Source organism: Pogoniulus pusillus, chromosome 15, assembly GCF_015220805.1.
Source record: "Pogoniulus pusillus isolate bPogPus1 chromosome 15, bPogPus1.pri, whole genome shotgun sequence".
Classification (NCBI taxonomy): domain Eukaryota; kingdom Metazoa; phylum Chordata; class Aves; order Piciformes; family Lybiidae; genus Pogoniulus; species Pogoniulus pusillus.
This window is the reverse complement of record NC_087278.1, coordinates 12,407,588-12,431,777: the sequence shown is the minus strand read 5'-3', so window position 1 is coordinate 12,431,777 and position 24,190 is coordinate 12,407,588. Positions and strand designations below refer to the sequence as shown.

Below are 24,190 nucleotides of genomic sequence, written 5' to 3'. Positions count from 1 at the left end.
ATTTTTGTTATCATAGAGTCATAGAATTAACCAGGTTGGAAGAGACCTCCAAGATCATCCAGTCTAACCTAGCACCCAGCCCTATCCAGTCAACTAGACCATGGCACCAAGTGCCTCATCCAGGCTTTTCTTGAACACCTCCAGGGACGGTGACTCCAACACCTCCCTGGGCAGCCCATTCCAATGCCAATCACTCTCTCTGTGAAGAACTTCCTCCTAACATCCAGCCTATACTTCCCCTGGCACAACTTGAGACTGTGTCCCCTTGTTCTATTGCTGGTTGCCTGGGAGAAGAGACCAACCCCCACCTGGCTACAGTGTCCCTTCAGGTAGTTGTAGACAGCAATGAGGTCCTCCCTGAGCCTCCTCTTCTCCAGGCTAAACAACCCCAGCTCCCTCAGCCTCTATATAGCTGTTGTCTTGAAGAGAGACATATAGGCCTATAAAGAGTTGGATGACTTGTGAAGTATAACTTTAAAGCTTGTATTTCTTATTAGTCTGTAAGTACTAAACCAGTACATTTCAGCGTGGTATAGAATTTTCTTCCCTTCTGATTTTCAGTGTAGTTAATTTGTTTCATTTCTTTCACTTTAGACCTTGATTTATTTTTTTTTTAAATAAATACAATTTTGGAAGAAAAATATACATGTAATATTAGTAATGTGAAATAACAGAAGAGGTTTCTTTTTTATTGCAGGCTTGTGGTTTGGTTAAAAACCTTGCCCTCATGACTCACATTACTACAGATATGGAAGACAGCCCAATTATTAAATTAGCTAGTAATCTTGGAGTTGAAGATGTCAACTTGCTCTGTGGTGAAGAACTTTCATATCCAAATGTGTTCCTTGTTTTCCTTAATGGTATGTAACTGTTCAGCAGTCTGGCTCTAATTAGTTGTTGTTGATTGAGAGTTAGGCTTTAGAAACTCACCAACAGTTTTTGGAGTGTTGTGAGCTGCAGATGCCGTTTTCCACACGTAGATAATTTAATCTGTAAATATTTTGGTGGTGTAAGGCAAAGTAGACAGGCCAGATGATGTGACTTAGTTTTCTGAAATTGTGTTGTCAGAATTCTGACTGCAGATTTGTGTAACTAGGAAATCAAAGCTTTTCCAAATTTTGGTATTGCTTTTAAGCACATTTGCATATGTAGGCACAAAAATATGTACATTCTATTACAGATTTGTTTGGATATTTTCAGGCATTCACCAAATGAGGTGTCATTCTGTGATGGTTTGGGTGTTACCCACCCCCCCACACACTTTGGAAATCACCCAGACTAGACTCAGCCAGCTCTGGAAATTTGAATGAAGCTTATATTTACAGCTTAGCTCAATATACAAGCAGATATTTATAGTATATACAGTTATATACAGAAGTGTACAAGGTAAAAGGTAATACAGAAACACAACAGCTCACAGCTCTGGAAATTTTGAATGAAGCTTATATTTACAGCTTAGCTCAATATACAAACAGATATTTCCAGTATATAGATTATATACAGAAATATACAAGGTAAAAGGTAATACAGAAACACAACAGCCCACCCAGAAACCTGAGTCCCCAGGAGGGGCTTCCAACCACCCTTCCACCTTCTCCCACCCCTCTCAACCTTACCCCAGTCCCAGGGAAGAATGGAGATTCGGCCAGGGGGTTAGGAAGCAAAGTGGATTAATCAGAAAGATGGCAGAGACGCTAGAGAGAGAAAAAACTGCAGCTCCAAGCTCCCCAGAAGAAGAAAATGACTCCCTTATCTATGTTTGTATTCCTGTTATTATACCTCTCAGCAAGCCTGTGAGTGAACTAGGCATCACTCTTGTTTTCCTTTTACAGTCTGTAATCTAGTTCTTCTCACCAAAACATTCTAGGTAGCTTCAAACTAGCACACATTCATAAAATTCTTTTAAAGGAGAAGAATGCTGCTAACTTTGTAGTAACTTAAATTTACAAATTCATTCAGAGCTTCATTGACAAATTTATGGATTTTTAAATTTATTCATTCAAGTGCCTTTAAAAAGAGAAACATCAGGTTTTTGTGAACTTCAGCAATTAGCTTTAAAACTGGCTTTCAAAGGGAAGCTTGCTTTGTGAATTAGAAAAAGTGAGACCTTCCAAAACAGGCCTGTCTCTTAAAGGGATGGTTTGGCATATGTCCTTTGCATCCTTGTGTTTGTGTTCCTTTTACAACTAATTTTCTAGTGTTTCTGAATCAAGAAATGTTAGGATAGCAGATTTCAGAATACTGACAGTTTGAACAGCATCCACTTCCAGGTGTTTAATGTCTATCACCATGAATAAGTTCTCCATTTACCTTTGAATTGAACTACATTTGTACTTTGCCCTGTCTTGCCCACAGAGCTCAAGGTTAGACCACGGCACCAAGTGCCACATCCAATCCTGCCTTGAACAGCTCCAGGGACGGTGACTCCATCACCTCCCCGGGCAGCCCATTCCAATAGCCAATGACTCTCTCAATGAAGAACTTTCTCCTCACCTCAAGCCTAAATTTCCCCTGGCATAGCTTGAGTCTGTGTCCTCTTGTTCTGGTGCTGGCCGCCTGAGAGAAGAGAGCAACCTCCTCCTGGCCACAACCACCCCTCAGGTAGTTGTAGACAGCAATAAGGTCACCCCTGAGCCTCCTCTTCCCAGCTGTAGATGATCTAAGTCAAGCAAAATAATTTACTGTTCAATTTCCTAGTTTGTGGGTTTAATCCATTAAAAAAAATAAAGCTTCTAGGTGGCTAACTTGATTCTGATTTAAACGTGTGACTTCAGAGGCAAGAAAATCTGTTAAGTACAAATCCTTTAAGCTGTAAAGACCTTTGTATTGTCTTAGAAACTCCCTAAACTGTCATGCGTTGTCTCCTGTTTGAACATTTTGTTTAAAATGGCACCATACAAATTTTCATCTTATATATTAAGATGAATTTAAATTAATTTAACTTCTGTGTGTACATCATGCTCCAGAACACTTCAATGTGTGCCAAAGTGCACAGAAGTGCCTTATCTATATTTGGATTCTTGTTCTTACACATCTCAGCAAGCCTATGAGTGAAGCAGACGTCCTCCTTGTTTGTCTTTCACAGCCTGTAATCTAGTTCTTCTCACCAAAACATTCTAGCTATCTTCAAACTAGCACAGACAGTAACCTTAACCAGGCTACTGGTTGCATCCCTGCCCTTTCCTAGCTTGTTGAGCTGAATTCCTGAAGGAGGAATTGCAGTGCTGTTGTGGGTGGTCAGGTCTATCAAAAATATTCAGGTCTTTCTAAAATTTCTGACCAGGCAGCAGGACAGTTCCGTGGTGTGTTTTTTGAAACCTTGGTTCTCTTTAAGTAGGGTTGAAATTTCAAGCTTCAGAAGTGGTGTTTGCTAATTGGTTAATGTGCACTTGAGCAGAAACCTATTTGAAGAAAGCTGAATGATGCACATCACTTGCTTTCTAAAGCTCTTTGGAGGTACACAGATCATCTGTGGAACTCTGACACTTTATAGAGAGGAAAAAAAAAAACATTTGATAGCCATATCGATCTCCAAATCCCTTCCAACTAGCTGCAAGTGGGTGAAATAGCCTTGGGAATTTTTCTGAACTCCTACCCAGACAAAATTAGGTCTCCAAATCTTACTGAGTTGAAATTCTGTCCATGTTTTCCCACAAACATGGACCGATACTAATGGTGAATAAAAAGATTAGAAGGGTAAGGTTTATGTTCTTGGAACTTACTCATAATGGGAGTTGCATCTGCTTTTTTACTCACAAGCTAAATGCTTTACAAAAATGCTTCAGACAGAACCTTGTTTTGGATGGAACTGCTTCATGGGTGGTTTTGGAGGCTCACTGCTTTTCAAAGGAAAAGTCAAGCCCTGGCAAGTTAGCCTACATGTCAGAAAAGGGAAATTTTATGACAACTCTTATTATTTGTAGGAAGCAGGATGTAGTTCTGTGAGTGCTGGATGTGGTTGTGATTTGCAAGTGGAGTTTAGGATATGCAAAGAATGCACCTTGAATGTGTTCTCTTTCTGAATAGGTAACATTCTTGGTGTCATACGTGATCATCGGAAATTAGTCAACACCTTTCGGATAATGCGTCGAGCAGGTTATATCAATGAGTTTGTTTCCATCTCTACAAATCTTTCTGATAGATGTGTCTACATTTCCTCTGATGGAGGAAGATTATGCAGGTAAATGTCTCATCAGAATTATCTCACTAGTGAATTGACTATAATCTGGTTTATGCACTGTAAATACACTCAGCAAAGAGTACAGATTTAAGCAAATTCGGTAGGACTTTAGCATCTCTTTTCGGTATAAATAGCTCTCATTCAAAACTGACAGATCTGAGAAACATAGTGAAGCAACTTACAGAAGCCCAAATACATCTGTTTCATCTGTAAATATAATTCAAAACACAATGTTTCTTCTGCTTTGGGGAAAATAAAGAGGGAAGAATAAATTCAACCTGATTGGCAACTGTGGTAAAGTCCAGTGTCCTAAGAAGGGGTTTTCAGTTCCTGTGAAGTCAGAAACAGGCAGCTGCTTACCCGATGGCCTGTGGATGTGGTACCGTGTGTCAGAACAAGGAGCTGCTTATTGTCTTAAGTGCCTCCTGGTGCAATACCTCCTGACACATGTATACCTGTTACTGACAGTATGAAGTACATCTTACAGTTTTGGTTTATTTCATTGCTTACCTTTAAGTAAGTGGAGAGTTCAGTACACTCAGCCTTGACATGCTTATGCTCCTTAGAGTGCCTGAATAACAGTCACGTCACAGAGAATAGCAAAAAAGTATTGGCTAGCCAACATGAGGAGGAGTGGAACATAAGCTTATTTTGAGATGGAAAATCAGGTCAATTTTTAGTAGAGGTTGGAGACTCCAGTTAGATTATGGCAGCACTGTGATGGGTTGTGTACAAGTGCAACATCTCCAAGGCCAAGTAATTAGCTGAAAGAACAAGGCATGAAAGAGGAACAAAGCAGGGATAGGGAGAGACAGAATGAGTGTTTTTTTATTTATATATATATATAAATAAAAGCATTGAGTAGCTGTGTATTTGTTTTGTGTATACTTTAAAGCAGCAGCCACAACTGTAGCTGGCATTCTGCATTACTCATTGGTTGGATCCCAGTGCATGTTGAATGCAGTTTGAGGCACACCAGAGGCTTCAAAATAGTGCATGTGCAAGCCATCGGTTAATCATTCCTTCTCGGGAGATCCAGGGTAGAGGCATATTCAGTGGCAGAGAAATCACTTTTCCAGTCAGGGCTGACATCAGCCATTCAGCAGGACTCGGAGATGCAGCAAAACTTATTTGTCAAATAAAGGCAAGTGAGATCACACAGATTTCCAGGAGTTTGCCAAGTGTGCTTTGTGGCCCTCCCTACCCTGCAATTACTCACATACCCCAAATAACCATTTGAAAATGCTCATTAGTCTTCAAACAGTTGTTTAGACTTCAAAGTGAACTCCACAAGTATCTTGTAGCTATTTGCTGCTCTTTATAAGAGCAACTTGTCCAAATAGCAACAGCCCTCAATGCTTCGTTAGTGCATGCCATCCTTTGTGTCAGTGTTTTCTTCTGGTAAGGAAGCCTTCAGAGATCTGTGTGCTGTTGAAATTTATGGATTAATCTGAAGTCACTGAAGTGGTGAATGCCTGCATTTTACATCATGTAAGCAACAGCAAAATGCAGGTTTGCATGTGGATATCTGAGCACAAACTTTTCACTCAGTGTTGTATGAAGTCTCTGCAATATCTCTTCCTAGCTTTGTGATTTGGGAAAGCTTAAATCTTTTAAAGCCATCAACGAAATGTGTAGATAAAACTTAATAAAGATTTAAGGGGAGAAAGGCCTCCTCCTCAAATTGAAATCTTAATTTTTCCTCATGCACTTTTTAACTACTTCATAGACAGTAAGTCAGTTAAGGATGTCTGTGTATCAAACCAAGGTATGAATAATCACTGACTGCATTTTTCCATCTGTATCAGTGAAAGAAGGATAAGTTTTAAAAGTGATTTACAAAATAAGTTGTGCACAGGCAGGGCTCTTACTGTAAATATAAATAAAGTTACCTGCCTTATTTTTCCCTCTCTTTAATTTTAGACCCTACATCATTGTCAAGAAACAAAAGCCTGCTGTTACAAACAAGCACATGGAAGAACTGGCTCAGGGATACAGGTACGCAATTCAAGTAGACCATATTCATCTTCACTAAGTAAATGCTATGTGGAAGTACCTCAGTTGGTCAGTATTTCACAGCCTTGAGATTAGCCATGTAGAGAAGTCTGCTGTTCTATATAAATTAATAATTGGTGTATTGAAAGGTTGCTGTTTAAAGTCAAATTGAATCTGTTCATCATACTTTGTTACTGCAATGAAATTTTGTGAGTCCACAGAATAAATGCATCTCACAGCAAGTGGAAAGTCCCAAGGCAGTATCATCCTCCTGATTGAAAAATCAAACACTTCAAAGAAATGTCAACCTGACTGCCCTAAACTAGGCACATTCTGAATTAGTTTTGAATCTCTTTGCAAATTCTTATTTTAAGCATTTAAAACTCCACCCACCAAAGCCTTGAAATCTAGCTTTAACTAAATTTTGCAGTGCCATCACAAAAACTTACTGAGATAGCCTTGCTTTTGCCTGCATTTTATAGTGATGATGAGCACATACAGGAAGAATTTATTTACTTGTTCAACTAAATAATATTGGTCAGTCAGCCTGTGTGAAGCAGTGAATGGGTAAGGGTTTAATTGATAAAAAACCCTCACATTTCCTTTAAATATGGAAAATGCACAGAACTTTAACATGAAAAGTATTTCTCCAGTACAGCTTCTATGTGTTGCATGCCTTCAATGTAATAATTACCTAGTTTTATTTTTTGCAGAGATATAACAGTACTTTTAGTGCAATGTTCTAATTTAACTGTAGGAATTTTGAAGACTTCTTGCATGAAGGCCTTGTTGAGTATTTGGATGTCAATGAAGAAAATGACTGCAACATTGCACTCTATGAGCACACAATTAATAAGTGAGTATGTGTGCAGACTGAGCACTGCTATAGGGGAAACTCATGAGGGGGCTCTGAAATGCAAGTATATGAGCAGTGTTCCTGTTTCCACACATGCACACTGCTCTCTTGCTAGTGATTGAAACAAGTCCAGTTGAAAGCTGAAGAAAGAAGTCTGTTTACACATATCCTGACTTATCCATGCCAGAACGAGAGGACACAGCCTCAGGCTGCGCCAGGGGAAATTTAGGCTCGAGGTGAGGAGAAAGTTCTTCACTGAGAGAGTCATTGGACACTGGAATGGGCTTCCCGGGGAGGTGGTGGAGTCGCCGTCCCTGGGGCAGTGCAAGGCAAGGTTGGACGTGGCACTTGGTGCCATGGTCTAGCCTTGAGCTCTGTGGTAAAGGGTTGGACTTGATGATCTGTGAGGTCTCTTCCAACCTTGGTGATACTGTGATACTGTGACAGTACAAAAAGTGGTTTAGCTTTTGGGTTTCTAGAGTTCTGTTCCTGCTTCTAACTGTCAAAAATATGCAATGCTTAAAGGTATATCCTTTGCTTCTCTGGATGGAGATTTTTTTTTTTTACTCTAATCATCAGGCTGCTCATCATAAGTAATTATATAGAATATTAATTCAGAAGAGAAATGGTTCCACATATTAAGTGATTTTCACAGAATCACAGAACTTTAGAGATTGGAAAGCACCTCCAGAGGTCATCAAATCCAACCTTCCTGCCAAGGCAGGATCATTTGCACAGGAGCACATCCAGGCAGGTTTTGAAAGTCTCCAGGGAAGGAGACTCCACAACTTCTCTGGGCAGCCTGTTCCAGTGCTCTGTCACCCTCACTGTAAAGAAGCTTTTCTTCATGTTGAGGTGAAACCTTCTATGTTCCATTTTGTAGCGTTGCGCCTTGTCTTATTGCTGCTGAGCAGCAAAAAGAGATCGGTGCCATCCACTTGACACCCACCCTTTAGATATTTTTATATACATTGGTCACATCTCCTCTCAGTCTTACCTTCTCTAGACTCAGCACCCCCAGGTTTCTCAGTCTCTCTTCATAGGGGAGATGCTCAAGTCCCCCAGTCATGATCATGGCTCTCTACTGGACTTTCTCCAGCAGGTTTTTGTCTGTCTTGAACTGGGGAGCCCAAAGCTGGACACAGTATTCCAGGTGTGGTCTCACCAGGGCAGAGTAGAGGGACAGAAGAACCTCCCTAGACTTGCTGGCCACACTATTCCTGATGCACCCTAGGATGGCATTGGCTCTCTTGGCCAGAAGGGCATATTGCTTGCTCATGCAGAATTTGCTGTCCCCCAGGACTCCAAGGTCTTTCCCCACAAAACCTCTATGTCATGCATGTCATGATTGTTATGCTCTCTCTTATGGCCGTAGCAGGACCCTAGACAACCAACTTACACTAAATACCTTAAGTATTGAAATGAGACCTTCCCTTTGACTTTTGGATGTGTAATAGCCCCTGATAAAAATGTCTGTGTCATTCTGTGATTTCTTCACCCACAAACATTAAATCCATGCCTCATTTGTGATTTTCATTTAGAGAGATTACCAGATTTCTTTGCTTTCCACATAAATGAAGGACCTGGTGCTTTGTTTTTTGGTTTTTTTTCCCCTTGGTCTTGTGGCTGTGATTAAAGACTCCACATTAAAGGAAAAATTCTTTGAATTTTCAAGTCCTATATTTTTACTTTTAATGTTTCTCTGACAATATGTCAACTGTAAGCTGCAAGATATTAGAAGATATCTCCATTGATCTCTTATTGATCAGTAGATTTATGCAGAAAATGCATTTTCTAAATGTTCTCTTCTGATCAAGTATGTGTGGAAGCCAATAGAAATACATCATTGATTTCAGTGGAGCTGGATGAGACCTTCAGTTATCTTTAACCTCTGCCAAATGAAATGCATTAACTCTGCTAATTAAATTGTATTACTCCTGCTGAGGCTTTTGGAGACTTTATCACTTTAAGAAATTACTTTTACATTCTCTTGGCTGGCTCCTGTCTACATGAGCAAAATAAGAGCATGAACAATTGCTATAATTTTCTCCAAAATTAATTAACTTGCACAAAGCACCAGAGCTGAAAAGTTTTAAGTTACAGGACACCTGTGTCAGCTAGTAAGATTAATGACAGCGCATCGCTTGAAATCACCCTTTGGTCAAACACAGGATAAGAAAGTGAACGTCCAGTAGGCTACTGTAAGGAAATCACTGACCAATAACTTAGAAGACATTTGGGAGATTCTGTGTTGTTCATGAAATTGTTTTGAGTTTAGCTTCCATGCTTGTAGCTACTAGTGCTGTGTCTGTGTTTGCACCTTACGTGCACACTGCTCCTTTTGTTTAGTAATGATACTCCCTACTCCCTGAGTGGTTGGTTTTCATACTTCCTTCACCTAGCTGATCGTTTTGCATTTTAAATGGTGTGCCCATGCTGACGCCACATGTTCTGGTGACACAACTGTTACAATCGCTATTGTGAAGTATTCCATTAACATTCCTGCTTTTGTAATGTATGCATCTTTTAGCTGCAGTGTCCTCTTTACCTTTCCAATCCAATTAAGTTGTTGGGTTTTTTTTTCCCTAGAGGATTTGATTCTATTTAATGTGTTCAATTTCTTCCTTACCTATTTAAAACTCTGATTTTTGAACTTGTGAGGTTGTCTACTTTTCTTAGAGCCGTTTTTGGCAATGGCATTTTGACTTGCAGAAGTTGAACAGCTCTGTGAAGTCTGAAGGTCTCTCGCTAGCAATATGGGGTACTGGGGTCTGCCTATGTTGCATTTTCTTTGGTTGAAATAGGATTGACCTCAATGGAAAAATATTTGCATGGAGTATCTGAAGCTGTTTATGTAGCTGCATGCACTAGTGTCTTCTGAAGAAATTTAACTCCGCTGTCAGGAAGTCTTAAGCCTCTTGTTTTATTGTTAGAAAAGTGCCAGAAGTTCTGTGAAGTTCTGCAGAGTAGGGGAGTAGTCTGCTTTAAGTTTACTACTGACTCTTGAGACCATTTTGCAATTACTTGACTGAAATTGAGATTCTACCATTTGTACTTTCTCAAGACAGGCTTCAATTAGCATAGCTGCTTTTCATCAAGTGGAAAGAAACTGTGGCTGCCCTCTGGCCAGCAGGTGATTTTTAGGCTGTCAAGCTATTTATGATTTATAAAGATTTCTGGGACTGACAGCTAATTGCACTGGGCTTACTTCTCAGAGTTTCCAGATGTCTTTTTTTGCCCAGTATTACATGCATTATGTCAGTTCCTGCTGCTTCTTGTCTGTATGTACTTGTGGGTAGTTTCTCAACTATTTCAGCTTGTGATGCTTTGCTGTCTCTTGAGTGTTGTCATAATAATGATTTTTCCAACTATTTCCTTTGCAAGCAATTAAACTAATTTAGATTTTAGAAGTCTTCCAAAGGAATTCAAAGAGAAATCAAACATTGAAGATGGGATTTTCAGAATGCAATGGGTATAGGTGTGTGTGAGATGTAGTGCATGCCTAAACCCAAGATCTGGGCAATAACTCCAGGACATTGTAAAAGATATGCTCTGGATAGGTTTAGATATAATTATCTTTATTACAAAATTCTCCCATTTCCTAGTTACTTATCTTGATTTTAAAAACCAGGTCTCCTCCAGCCAAGCTTTATTGTACGTTGTACATTAGTTATTAGTCACTCCACTTGCATCCTAATGCATGCTATGATTTAATTGTCTTTATTGAGCAGTGACTTTCTCTTCTGAAGCTCGTGCTAGGTAGAAAAAATTTTTGTTAGCTCTGTCTTCACCCCTTGTCCCTCTCTCTTTACTTTTCATCAGTACTGCCTTTTAATAACATGATCATCTCCAAAATATTTTCAGAGCTTTACAGATAGTGTTCTGTTATGCCATCTCACCCATGGCACTGGATCTGGTTTGAACACAGATGTTTTCCCTCTAATAATATATAACTGACCTTGGGAAGCTAAACCTACATTTTTTAATTTGCTTTTTCTATACCCAAATCCATCTTGATCTTCCTTGCTTTGCCTCCCCAGTGGATTTCTAGATCTGTGAATTTGGTAATTTGATGTGGAGGACGCTCATTACATGAGAAGTCATTCAGTAAGACATTTTGGGAGTTGCTCTATAAACTGATGTTTTATTATCTTACTGAGATCCCTCAAGTTGTTGTTATCTTGAGGCTTTTCCTCCGTGGAAGGTCTTAAATCCTCATTTGTTTCTCCTTCATTTCTTTTCATGTGGAAGCACTTTACAACCACATGAAAAGTTTGGGTTATGTTTTTAAAAATAAATAAAAATCCCATAATGAATCCACATTGTGAGGTCCCTACTTGAGATTTCCTGAACAGAATTGTAGTAATTAAAAATTAAATAAGTTTTAGTGAAGATGTTTGTTAACAAACTGCTCTAATTGATACTCTCTCTTTTAAGAGATACAACGCATTTGGAGATCGAGCCATTCACGCTTCTTGGGGTCTGTGCTGGGCTGATTCCATATCCTCACCACAATCAGTCCCCAAGAAATACTTACCAATGTGCCATGGGGAAACAAGCAATGGGTAAGACTTTTTATTTCTTTTATGAGTGTTATGTGGATTTTGAAGCTGTGTAGCAAGACCAGCAAAATACAGAAACACTTTCCTAGTTCACCTAAAGGTTTTACTAGGAAGAGGGAAAGAGCACCTTTAGTTTTGAGGAATCTACCTCTGAAAGTTGGGAAAATTGCAAATGTAAAAAACCCAACCCAACCACATTTCTGCAGGTCTTAATAATTACAAGAAAATTGGAGAACCTGGAGCACTATTGCTTTTTTTTGTTGTTTGCTTGGGGATTTTTTTGGTAATCATCATGACTTTCAAGTTTTCAGTGTAGCTGCAGGATTGGCAAAGTGGGTTGCTTTTTTTTTTCTTTCGCCTTCCTCTTTATGCTGTGCTGTGAACAAAAAGAGTTAAAAAAGTGATCTCACAAAGAGACAGAGGAAGAGGAGAGGAGAATTTCCCTGAATAGTTGAGTAGGTATCCTATAAATAAACAAGTCATAGTTACATTGACATTAGAGAATAAGAAGAATCAAAATGTGAAAGAGAGAACACTTCCTGCAGCTGTAGCTTAGATTTGGGTTTTTTTTTCTGTTTTGGATGAAAAAGACAAGTAACAGCCACTCAGCTAATTTACTGAAACCAAATTGCTTAATAATGCTTTTTTAAAATGTGATAGTGGTCATTAAAAACCAATCATTTTGTAAATTTGCTGTTGTGGGAAACTCACACCAGTAATTTCTAATTCTTCCTTTAATGCACAACTAAACAAGCATTAAAGCATCCAAGTCATATGGCCCACAGTCAAGCAAAAGTTCCAAGAAGAACCTGACCAAGTAGTACGTCAGTGCAGGCAGCTGTATTGAGACTTGTGCTGTACATGCCAGTTTTGTGTCCTGTATTGCTGGCTTCCTTGCAAGCTGAGAGCCACAGCAGAACAATTCTGAGTCATGAAAAAAACTACCACTTCTGTTAGGTTTACTAAACCATTTGTTCTGTGCAGCGCATTTGAAACCGAAACACTGCACCTTTTGTGAGACTCCTCTGGCAGAATTAATAGCAAACTAACTGCCTTGTGCTAAACTCCCATCTTCAGCACATCCAAATAGTAAAAAATAGCAACAGATGCATGTCCTCCTTTTAAATATATTATTTAAAGAAAAAGAAAAGAGAAGAAAGAAGAGCAATGCAATGTTTTTCCTTACAGTTCTCCCCCCTACTATTATCTTTCTCCCACCCCCGAGTCTCTATGTTATGACTATTAGTCTCAGAAGGTTTGGTTAGTTACCACACACAGTTAAGCAGGATCAGTGTGTACAGAAAGCCAATTCAGTATCTGTGGAGTTCTTTTGTAGTTTTCTGTGTGAAGGTTTTTTTTCCCGTTTTGTTTTGAGTGTCATTTGCAATTCATTGTCTGTGTTTTCTGAGGTTGGTGTATTCAGCTGCTTTGACCCTAGGTCTTGCACATTTAGCTCCTTGGATACAATCCTCTGACGTTCCTGCTGACGCTAGGAACACAAAAGCCATTGAATATCTTGAGCAATAAAAAAAAGCCTTTGTTTCGGTTTGTTATGACAAAACACCTGACTCAAAGAATAAGCAGCTAGATAAAAGTACATTTTAAAAGTCGGCACATGACCTGAGCTGTATTTTCCTCTGCCTGAAGTATCTGCAAACACCTCAATTTTTTTGTAGCAATTGCTTAAATAAGAAGCCACCAGAAGTGGCAGAAAGGATAGGGCAGAAAAGATTTTTCTTGCTGCCTATGGATGAAAAGTGCCCTAGAGGATCTTCCCAAAAAGTTACACATAGGTTTTTTTGTTTGTATTTATGAAGAGATGTGATACAGTGTGTCAGACTCAAGCCTTTAAGTAACTACCTGCCCTTCATGCTTTCTTTTTTCATCCTGAAATTGCAGAGCAGCTCCTAGTCCAAAACTGCCATGTGAAAAGTCTCATGTCCAAGTCCACTGTGTCAGTCCCTTGGCTGTCAAAACCTGGGGATATGAAGGGAGCTCTGGGGCTCGGATTAGGACTGGAGGGCGTTGTGCTACTCAACACTGACCCCCTCTGACCATGTCACAGAGCTGTGCCAGCAGCTTGGACAGTCTGCTCTTCTAAGCAAGGCCAACCTAGGGAAATAGATGAAAGCACAAGTAAATGGAGGGTGACTGTCGGAGTTTCCAGTAGGGCCTGCAATCCAGTATCCCTGACAAGTGTTAGGTACTCAAATATTACTGTTTCTGCAGGATAACATTAAACGTCCTGAAAGTCATCTCCCTTTCCTGAGCAGAAGAATCATCTTGTTGCTCTTAGTGAGCAAACTGTATTTTAGTGAAATGAAGTCAAAATGAAATCCCTCTGTTTTGGCATAGATCATTTACCATATGTTGCAGGTTGAACTGTAAGACTGAGGGGAAGTTATGATTAGGTGGCAAATGCAACAACAGCTGCAAGAATCTCAGTTGAACGTTGACATTTCAATGAACAGCTGTAGCTTAAAATCTGAGAAGTAGTCCAAGATTAAAATACAAGACTATGTGCAGTTTGCATTCCATATGTTGCTAAAACAACGTTTAAGAAGATCAAAGGCTTCTATAATTAGGGAAATAAATTGAGCTTTTCAGTTCAACTGGACACAGAAAATTAGTCAGTTTTGCACACTGTGAAGTGTTATCTAAAAGCCTAATGTAAGAAATGAGAGCATCAACATTTTCCTGCCAATAGCCTGCCATAGTGCAGAGACACTGTGGAAGTGGCACAAAGGAAGCTGTACCCTCTTACAGCTCAACTGTGTGTTGTGTTTCCAGCTCTACTATGCAAGGCTTGAGTAAGGAAAGGAGAGTCTGGGTGTCAGTTATTTCTATAACATATGGAAGAGCAATAAGTATTTGAGAAAAGGGTGGTAGCTGAGCAAGAATTTTGATGCAGAGGTTTATGTTGAAGCAGCTTCTTTCATACTGCACCCTCTACCTTCTGTTTTGCACCTGTGAAGTAGCAAAGCCCTTAATATACTGCTTTGCCTTGAACTATAACCAGCTGAACATGTTAAAATTGAGAAGACAAACGTGTTTCAAGGAACTGAGTGTTGGGCATTTTTGGGTTTTGACAGTTGTGAAAGGCTCATTGGTGGGCTGAGAACTAAAGGAGTCCCAGATTTTGTACAGCTAGCTGATTGGCAGAAAAGTGAAACAACCCTGGCTGTTGCTGGTTATCACAGCTGGACCTGGGTGTTTCATGTCCCTGTCTCAGTTCTGCCACTTCTCTTTGAGGAGCACTATTTGTGTTCTTCAGCAGCACGGTCTCTTTTGCCATCTCTTCTCTCCCTGGCAGCAGACACAGAAGTGTTGGTAGGGAAATGAGCCAGACTACTTCCCTCAGTTTACCCATAACCTTTTACACCCACTTCTTAATCTTTCTGCAGTGGAAAGTGTATGTTAAATACTGATCCTCCAGATCATTTAATACAAATCCTGTGAAAATCTGAGCTGAGTTGGAGTTTAGTACACCATTTGAAAACTCTACTTCTTTCTCTATTGATTTGTGCTCATATAATAAGACAAAATAGTAGAAAATCCATGGTGAAATCAGGGGAAATACAGAAGCACAGCAATTCTTTTCGTGGCATGACCAATAGCAGCCCTTTGACTTGTATCTTAAGTGGATTGATTTTTGTATCGTTGTTGATTTTGTACAGTTTAATGTTGCTTTAAGTAATGCACCACAGAACTGGATAAATGCTTACTTGAGCTAACTTTCAAAACTTCTGCATCAGGTAAACTATCCCATTTATGATAAATACCCATAAAAAGCAATTTTATACTGTGAAATAAACCAAGTGATAGTTCAAAAGAGAAAAACTCATAAGGAAACGCAAAAAAGGGAAGAATGCACACACATGCATTCACAACTCCAAGCACTGAGAAAGGGAAGAAAATGATCTTTGTTATATTCTGGTCAGTCTTGTTTGGTTTGCTCTAAACAGGGCTACTTAATGAAAAAAATATTCTTGCTGTTGGAATAATTGTAGCTGTGGGTTATTGTGAGCAGAGTTTGTTATGGTGAGCTTTTAATTATACCTTACTTTTTGCTTGTCTGTGTGGCTGGAGCAAACAAGGGATGTGTTCTTTCAGACAGAAAACAGAAATAAAGCCAGTGACTTTCTTCATTTCATTGCCCACACAGAAGTCTTGTCCCAACACACACCAGTTCTCAGAAGAAGAGAACTGCTTTTTAATTTTAAATAAGAAGACCGTGGTTTGCTAGACTAGTCTAAAGGAGGCATTATTTGTATAACCACTAAATTGTAGCAAGTAGGACAGATATTGCTGATGTATGGCATCATATTTTGGCTCGTTCATTTCACTTGTGCCCTTGAATCGTTCTCAAACCACTTTCTTTCTTGTTAGGATATCCACTGTTAACATATATATATAAATGTGTGTATATCTATGTAAGTTACATATATATAGGTGCATAAATATGTACAAAACTTATATATATATTAAAAAAAAATTTCCATTTGTTATGATACAGCATTGAAATCCTGAAGAACTACCTGAATACAGTTTATTATGGAGGCTCAAAATCTCAGCAATATCTGTCCCTCATGGCTTCTGTTCTTATACAGTGACAGTTCCATTAGGCTTACCTAAAACTCTGATTAAAAATACCAACTTTGAAATACATAAAGCATCTGAGAAAGATATAATTTGAACTGTCTGAAACATGTAAAAGTATAGTCTTTAATCCTTGATATGCCAGGGACTTCCACAAGTTGTTTACTGCAGTATAAAGAACAAGCTAAGATCAGGTGCTCCAAACTTTGTCCCATCTTAGCATCTCCACCCAGTGAACCACAGCAGATACTGGACCTCAGTGGACAAAAAAATAGCAGCTTTTCAGAAAGAAAAAATGGCATGGTTTATTCAGAAGGAAAAATTAGCCATGAAGCTTTAAGATGAGCTCTGCTGCAGGCAACCTATCTGGAAAGTACACACTTTATTCATTCTAGGTGCAGAGGGGGAAAACTGGTCTAAATCTCTTAAGTTTTTAATTTAGAAGTAGATTTTCCTAGCTGGATAATGGGAAAGGCACTTTTAGTGTGTGTGGGGTTTTTGGGGTTTTCTTTTAAAACAAAGTACGGTGAATACAATGTCTAATAGGCTAAGAGACTATCAGAAGTAAAGGAGCTTTCAGATTGTGACCCTTTCCAAGGGTGATTTGGAAGGCCTTCAGTGATAATGAATCCAGGCCCTGCCGAATTGCTTCTTACTGGAGGCAGAAAGTATTGCTAAAGGATGATTGTTTTCCTTCTCCAAGAAAAAGAAAAGCAACCGGTAAAAGGCAAGAGATGAGTGAAGTCTGTGAACTCTAGCAAATCTTCCCTGCTGTTTAAAACCACTCTTCCTGTTCCTGTGTTTGAGTGCTGCCCATTTCTGAAAAAGTATAAAATGCAGAAGCCAGGGAGTGAGGATAAAATAACAGGATCTGAAGTTCTGCAAACACACTGGCCCATGTTAGTGCATGCTTGGAGAAGGAGAGAGCAGGTAGAGGCCTTATTGCCTTATAAAATAGTGCTTGAGCAACATCTTTTCTTCTTAGTGCCAGTTATTACTCCCTAGAGGTGAAAAAAACAAATATTTTAAAATTACTATTTAACTTCTGAAAATTCCCTTGTGTTGGTCAAGGAAATGTGGTCTAAGTAGACCAACCAACCATAAGAGAAGGGGCAAAGTTGACTGGGGGGAAAAAAATCATATTCAAATTATTATTGTCTATTTCCTTGTAAACCCAAGGAAATCTAGGTGTGCAAGAGTAGGTTATAGTGATTCTATTTTCAGACCATCTGTTATCTCCCCATTTTTGTCCTTGGCAAGGGTAGACCTGTGTTGGTTTGGGAGAGTGAGCTTTATGCCAAAGACAGGATAGGTCTTTGGAAATACTCCTAATGCTGCCTGATTTTAGAGATTTGATTTTCTAGATGTATTTAAATGCAGACATTGGGAAATGGCAAGCAGATGCATGCAAAATGTGAGGCTGGCCTCCCCTAAGAACAGATTTGTGTCCTGCTCCACTATATTCTGGCTACGTGAAGTCTTCATTATGTACTGACTGCTTTGACGTTTCCTTGAAAGCAGCCTCTGAAATTGCAGGAGAAAATGGAAAGGTTTTGAAAGTCTTACCTCCTAAGCACTGCAGAGTATTGAGCACTTAAAACTTTAACACTTCATCCTATGATTTCTTAATTGCTTAGAGACATAGCATAGTCCTGGTCCGGCAAAGTCTAATAACATATGATTACCTTAACTTTTGTTCTGCTACACAACGGTTTGTGTTTTCCTGCTGGGCATTAATTACTTTTTCCTCAGATTTCAGAAGACACTTTGGCAGTCTGATGGGACAGGGCCAAAAATTTCAGTCTCAAGCTGGGAGGTCTATACAAAAGACTGAATTCTGAAGCGTAAATTTAAAATGAATTTCATGTAAAAAGACAAATATATTGTGGCTAAACTTCTAGTGTAATCTTTCTAGCAATGATGCCTCTAATTTCAGAAAGTAAATCAGTCTTGGCTGCTGCTACTGTATGCTTTGTTCGTGCTTTGTGGCATTCTAACACAGGCTGCTGGTGAACTAATTATTGCACAGAAAAGGAAGGAGCTACAATGTGGAAGATGCAGAGCTGGATCCACAGTTCCTCTTGAACTCTATGAGAGTCGTTCTGTTGGTTTTTGTGAAATTTTGGATCAGAGCAAGTTCAGCTCTCAAAAAAAACCCCTATAGCTATGAGAACAATATAAGGAAACTTCATACTGGCAGTTTTGTTCAGTGTTGTTATTAAAAAATATATAATCTTATTTGCATTCAATCATATAGGACCTGACTTGGATTTCCTTTGTTGTCCTTTTTGTCTTGATGCTTATGTTTTCCCTGTATTAAGAAAAAAAAAAAAAAACTAAAAAACTCTTTCTGGAAGCTTAAATTAAGAAGGCACTTGCATGTTTAAATATAATAATGTAAAGTTGGTTTTATTTGTTGTCTTCTATGCTTCTGTTTTGCGTTTGTTGGTTTTTTTTTTGTTTTCCTTCTTGAAGAATTTTGATTATTAGATGAAATTCGTCAGTTTATCATTTTATTTCGTTTGCATTTTGGTACTTTCTTTGCCAAAACATTTCTAGGAAGCTTACTAATGTTTAGGCACTTCTGTTTTTCTTTTACGTATAGGTACTATTGGATACAATCAAAGAAACAGGATAGATACTCTTATGTATCTTCTAGCCTATCCACAGAAGCCAATGGTAAAAACAAAAACAATTGAACTGATAGATTTTGAGAAACTTCCTGCTGGACAGAATGCCACAGTGGCAGTGATGAGCTACAGTGGTTATGATATTGAAGATGCTCTTGTCTTAAACAAGGCCTCTTTGGACAGAGGTAAGAGCCATCAATTCTTTCCCTCTTCTCTAGTCCGTGTTCTACTACGTGTTTTAGTCAGTATCTTGTGTATTATCTTACAATGACTCATCACAGTATCACCAAGGTTGGAAGAGACCTCATAGATCATCAAGTCCAACCCTTTACCACAGAGCTCAAGGCTAGACCATGGCACCAAGTGCCACGTCCAATCTTGCCCTGAACAGCTTCAGGGACAGCGACTGCACCACCTCCCCGGGCAGCCCATTCCAGTGTCCAATGACTCTCTCAGTGAAGAACTTTCTCCTCACCTCAAGCCTAAATCTCCCCTGGCGCAGCCTGAGGCTGTGTCCTCTCGTTCTGGTGCTGGCCACCTGAGAGAAGAGAGCAACCTCCTCCTGGCCACAACATCCCCTCAGGTAGTTGTAGACAGCAAAAAGGTCACCCCTGAGCCTCCTCTTCTCCCGGCTAAACAATCCCAGCTCCCTCAGCCTCTCCTCATAGGGCTGTGCTCAAGGCCTCTCCCCAGCCTCGTCGCCCTTCTCTGGACACGCTCAAGCATCTCTTACTGCAGTTATGAGCAATACATCTCCAATTAAGAAATCTTAATTCTAAAACTGCTTTGAATACTTCTGTTTGTTTTCTGCATGAATATTGAGTGTAATTCCACACTTGCAGTAGTGCAGTGAAGCTGCCACTTCACTGAATAAAATTCTGAGGATGGATATTATAAGAAAAAAATGGCTAACTTTAGACCTCAAATGAAAAATTGTAAACAGCCCCTTCTGAAAACATTTAGTTTACAAAAAATGTGAAGTGTTAGGTAACCTGTTGCGTTTGGCTTTTTAGATGGTTACCTGAGCCTTTGCTCATTGTTAACAGAGGGGATCTCACTATTTTAGTCAGTAACAAAACCAACAGATGGAATTAGACTTGTCAATATATTTGGGAAAGGAATGGAATGTGTGACAGTTTGTGTCATTGGGAGCACAGTGCTCTGAGGGAGCAATAGCAGCGTTGCTTACTTTTTAAGAGAAAACAATAAAGCAAAATAATGTAGTTTATTCAGAAATGAACTAATGAGCCATTTTCTTTTAACAAAAAAAAACAACAACTATGCAGTGTATTTCAAGTAAAAATATGTAAGCACCAATTAGAAGGTAATTAAGTGAAACCTGTGTTTGTGCCAGTCTAGCCTGTCTTACTCTCTCCACAGTTCTTCAGCGCTTTATGCTAATGCTTCTGGGGCTGGAGGAGAGTTGCCTGAAAACTTAATTTGTCTTCTCTCTCTTTGCTAAATAAATTCACTTGGTAGAAGACCTAGTGCAGTGTGATCAAACTGGTTTTAGTTTTGGGTGGCCAAACTCAGATTCTTCCATCACTTTATTCCTGCCCACACTCCCTTCCTCCTAGTTGCTAGGCAGCAATAATAGTATTCCTAGACATGTATCTTTGGCATTAATGTCTGCCGCATTTAATTTATGCCTCCTTTTCTAAAACAACAACAGGCATGATTTAAAAGTGAATGTTGTCTTTTCTGGTAGACTGGTAACATTTACAGGGAGAGCTGTGGTGCTTGTCAGGAGTTACTTGACATAATCTAAAGATGTAGATGTACTGTATGTGGCTGCAGCCATCTTTTGAGTGAACCAAAATGATGTAAGATTAGTAGAAAGCCTAGCTCTTGGCTGTCTGTACTTCTAAATGTGATTAAAGTGGTTAGTATTGTGGCTAGTTGCTGTACTTAGCCAAAGATGCCACTTTTCTCATCTAAACCCCAAATCAAATGTATTTTATCAAACTCTATGTAATTCAGAATTATTTCTGCTGGGAAAAGCATGAGTAATGGGGTGATTATCTGGATCATCAAATCAATACATTTCTGGTCGGCTAGATTGTGTCATCCACAAGTATGAGTTCAGACTTAGAGCTCCTGAAAGGAGGAGTTGCTGTTCTCATCCTGTTACAGTCTCTTCTATGCTGTGTCTCCCTGTGGACCACTGAAGGTAAGAGAAATGGTGTATGTGTGCGTGTGCAGAGGTGTTGAAGCAGTTTAGCACAACTTCAGAACTGGACCATAGTCCAATGTCTCAAACTGTGTGATCTGATTTTTTTTAACCTGTTGAGCTAGCAGGTCTCCTTGTTACACATATTCAAGACAATGATCAGTCTAACTAATTTAAAATAATGCTTTCTATTCTGTAGCTCAGCAGGTGGATCAGCATTCTCCTCGTTGCATTCTGGTAACGTGTTGTAAAGAATTTTTGAACTTTTAAGCAGATGAGTTTGTGTTACATTTTAGGGTTTGGGAGATGTCTTGTATATAAGAATGCCAAATGTACACTGAAGCGTTACACAAACCAGACATTTGATAAAGTTATGGGTCCCATGCTGGATGCAGCTACCCGTAAGCCAATCTGGCGCCATGAAATTTTGGATGCTGATGGTATCTGCTCTCCAGGTATGTCCTGCTCAGTCATGGCACGTTCATAACCTCTGTTAATATTTCTAGAGCACTTTGTTTAGACTTAGTGCAAGGTATTTTATTTTCTTGAATGTGACAGGATTGTAATGGAACATTTCAAAGTGTTAGTTTCTGAAGGCAGCATGGTACCAGTCCTTTGGTGGGGGGGGCTTTTGTGCATGAGAAAAGGAAGGGTTTATCTTTAACAGTGTGAATCTATTGATGCATTAGAACTTGTATTATTCTTATAGCTCCAAACTGCCAAACTTGTAATACTCCCTTTCCCCCCTCCTTCACTTTTTGTCTCTCCTGTGTTCTTCATTGTTGTCTTTTATTATTTTGATTTCATATATCAAAATCTAGCATGCTGTCAGTTAATGCAGTTATCTGAAGAAGTAAAACCTTGTCATTTGAACACTTTAGAAATAAGATGGGGGAGAAATAAGAAAATAAATGCCACTACAATTTAGATGTACAATTTTCCAATGGAAACAAGTTCAAGAAAGAATCCTCTCATACTGTCATCTTTCAGTTAGGAAACGGCTTGATAGATCTGCTGACAACCAATAAGAAAGGTGCTACAAAACACACTAAGCTTAATTCCATTATAACAACACAATTGGGTCTCTTTTGCTTTTTAACACATCACAGTGCAGCTTTCAAAGTTAATATAAAAATAAAAAGGCAGGAATCTTCTGAAGTATTAGGATAGATAGGACTGAGGCAGACTCAGCACATAGGTGAAAATTTCTTTTAAATAGTTCATGTGGAGAGAAAAGAGCCATAGGGTGAAGCTCGGTGTAATCTTGTGGAGGAGGTGAGAGGCAGGTAGTTGATGTTTATTAGTCATTGGGCATGCTACCAATTGGTTTTCTATGTGAAGCACAGAGTAAGGGAATGGAAGGGAAAACAGCTTGCATATGAGGCCAGAAGCAAAAGAAAAAAGTTATTGCAAGGAGAAGCTGAAAGGAGTCTTGCAGAACTCCCTGTGGAAATGATGAGATGTCCCAAATTTAGGAGTGAATTTCTAAAATGTGTCACTTAAATGCTGCTTGTTATTTTTCTCCATACTTAATGGCAGGAGACTTCAGATGCTTTTGTGTATTCTTTAGACCCAAAGGATGTTTGACAGCTATTCTCATCGTGCATCCAGCATATAAGCTCTTCTGGTTTGATCTAGCAAAGAAAAAGCTGGGTTCATGATTCCATTCCCATGCAGCATTTAAGAAAATAACTCAGTATCCTTCCTGCACGTGGTCCTCCCAGTTTGTTTTCCAGCTTACTCTTTCTTAAATGCATTTCTAACATAGGTATCCAGATAGGTTTTCACAGGGTTGTTTTTTTTTTGTTGTTTTCTTTTTCCCTGTAGGTGAAAAAGTAGAAAATAAGCAAGTCCTCGTGAACAAATCCATGCCAACTGTGACTCAGACGCCTCTGGAAGGAAGTAGTGTGCCTCAGCAGCCGCAGTACAAAGATGTGCCAGTAACGTAGGTTGTTTTATCTTTGTACCTTTGTAGCTGGGGAAGGTACTGAAGGAAAGGTGTCTGAGGAAATACTCAGTTCTAGAAAAGTTAAAGGAAAAAGTTCCCTCTGTAAAGCAGATATAGTTCTCTGGAGTCTAGGTTATTTTCAGAAGTGCCTAGCCACTTAATTGCTGTTGTTAGATTCTGAAACCTGAAAGGCTGGAATTGCAAGGAGATGGAGAAATCTGCCTCGAAATGTACAGGTAGAGAGGAATCACTGAGAAGGTTCCCAGGAGAAACCAAGGACAGAGCTAAAGCAGTGGTAGAGGGCATGAGAGTCACTCATGGATGAAGTGATGGAGAAACAGGAGAAAAGCAGGATTAGTGGAAGGGCAGAGAACACATGCATACTAGTGAGGGGGCACATCTCCTTACTGCTGACTCCCACAGAAAATGGCCAGTGCTGACTACTGCTGAGCTCTCACTGCCATTGAGGAGGCCAAGAGATGGTGGCCTTCCTGTCTCAGAAGCTGACACTCAGCTCTTTCTAGCCACTTCTTTATTGATGCACCAGTGAACGGAAAAGGACAGGCAATAAGAATTTTTCCATTCTTGTCCTGAAAGAACAGGAGAGGGTTTCTGAGGTGTGAGATGAAATAAGAGTTCTGCACTGTTTCATCAGGAATAATCTTGACAGTTTGCTAAATTAGCAGAGAGCAGGACAGTCAGCTGATGAACAGTTCAGAAAGGCAGAATTAGCTTTGCTGCTGTGTTTTATAACAAACAGAAAGCTGTAGTTTTACTGGTACAAGATAATAAAAAGTGAGACAATAATTTCATTATCAAGAGGAAAGAAATAATCCAGCCAGGTAAAGGTATTGATCTGGGGCTTTGTCTTTTTGTCATTGTTTGACCATCTCAGCTACCTGAACTGACACCAAATAATCACCTACCTAAATAAGGTATTAAAATCTGTTTCACCCTCATTCTACAATACATAGAAAAAAGCTTATACCAGAATAATTTCCTTCTACTCTTCTTTTTTTTTCCTCTCCTGCCAAAATCTCTACATCTCAGACTCTAGAGTTCATCTCTGTACACTACATATTATGTTCTGTGCTTGGTTTATTTCCACACCTGCACCTTACACACAGTTTCAGTCAGGATATTATGTCTTAACTTTGTTCTTCATGATATATTCCTTAAAATCCCACTGTGACTTTTGTTTGTTTGACTGAAGAGTCAGAAATCTGCAGTATACTAGAAAGTTAGGGTTT

At 39.3% G+C, this 24,190-nt stretch overlaps 1 protein-coding gene across 1 annotated transcript in view; it reads left to right on the top strand.

Annotated features, from left to right (window-relative positions):
• Positions 1 to 24,190, top strand: part of POLR3B (RNA polymerase III subunit B) — an 81,932-nt gene that overhangs the window by 30,605 nt on the left and 27,137 nt on the right. Inside the window, exons 15-22 of the mRNA XM_064155399.1 lie at positions 698 to 860; positions 4,027 to 4,180; positions 6,104 to 6,178; positions 6,933 to 7,031; positions 11,469 to 11,596; positions 18,798 to 19,007; positions 21,289 to 21,447; positions 22,820 to 22,937. Coding sequence (XP_064011469.1) covers positions 698 to 860; positions 4,027 to 4,180; positions 6,104 to 6,178; positions 6,933 to 7,031; positions 11,469 to 11,596; positions 18,798 to 19,007; positions 21,289 to 21,447; positions 22,820 to 22,937 — 1,106 coding nt within the window. The remainder of the gene's footprint in view (positions 1 to 697; positions 861 to 4,026; positions 4,181 to 6,103; positions 6,179 to 6,932; positions 7,032 to 11,468; positions 11,597 to 18,797; positions 19,008 to 21,288; positions 21,448 to 22,819; positions 22,938 to 24,190) is intronic.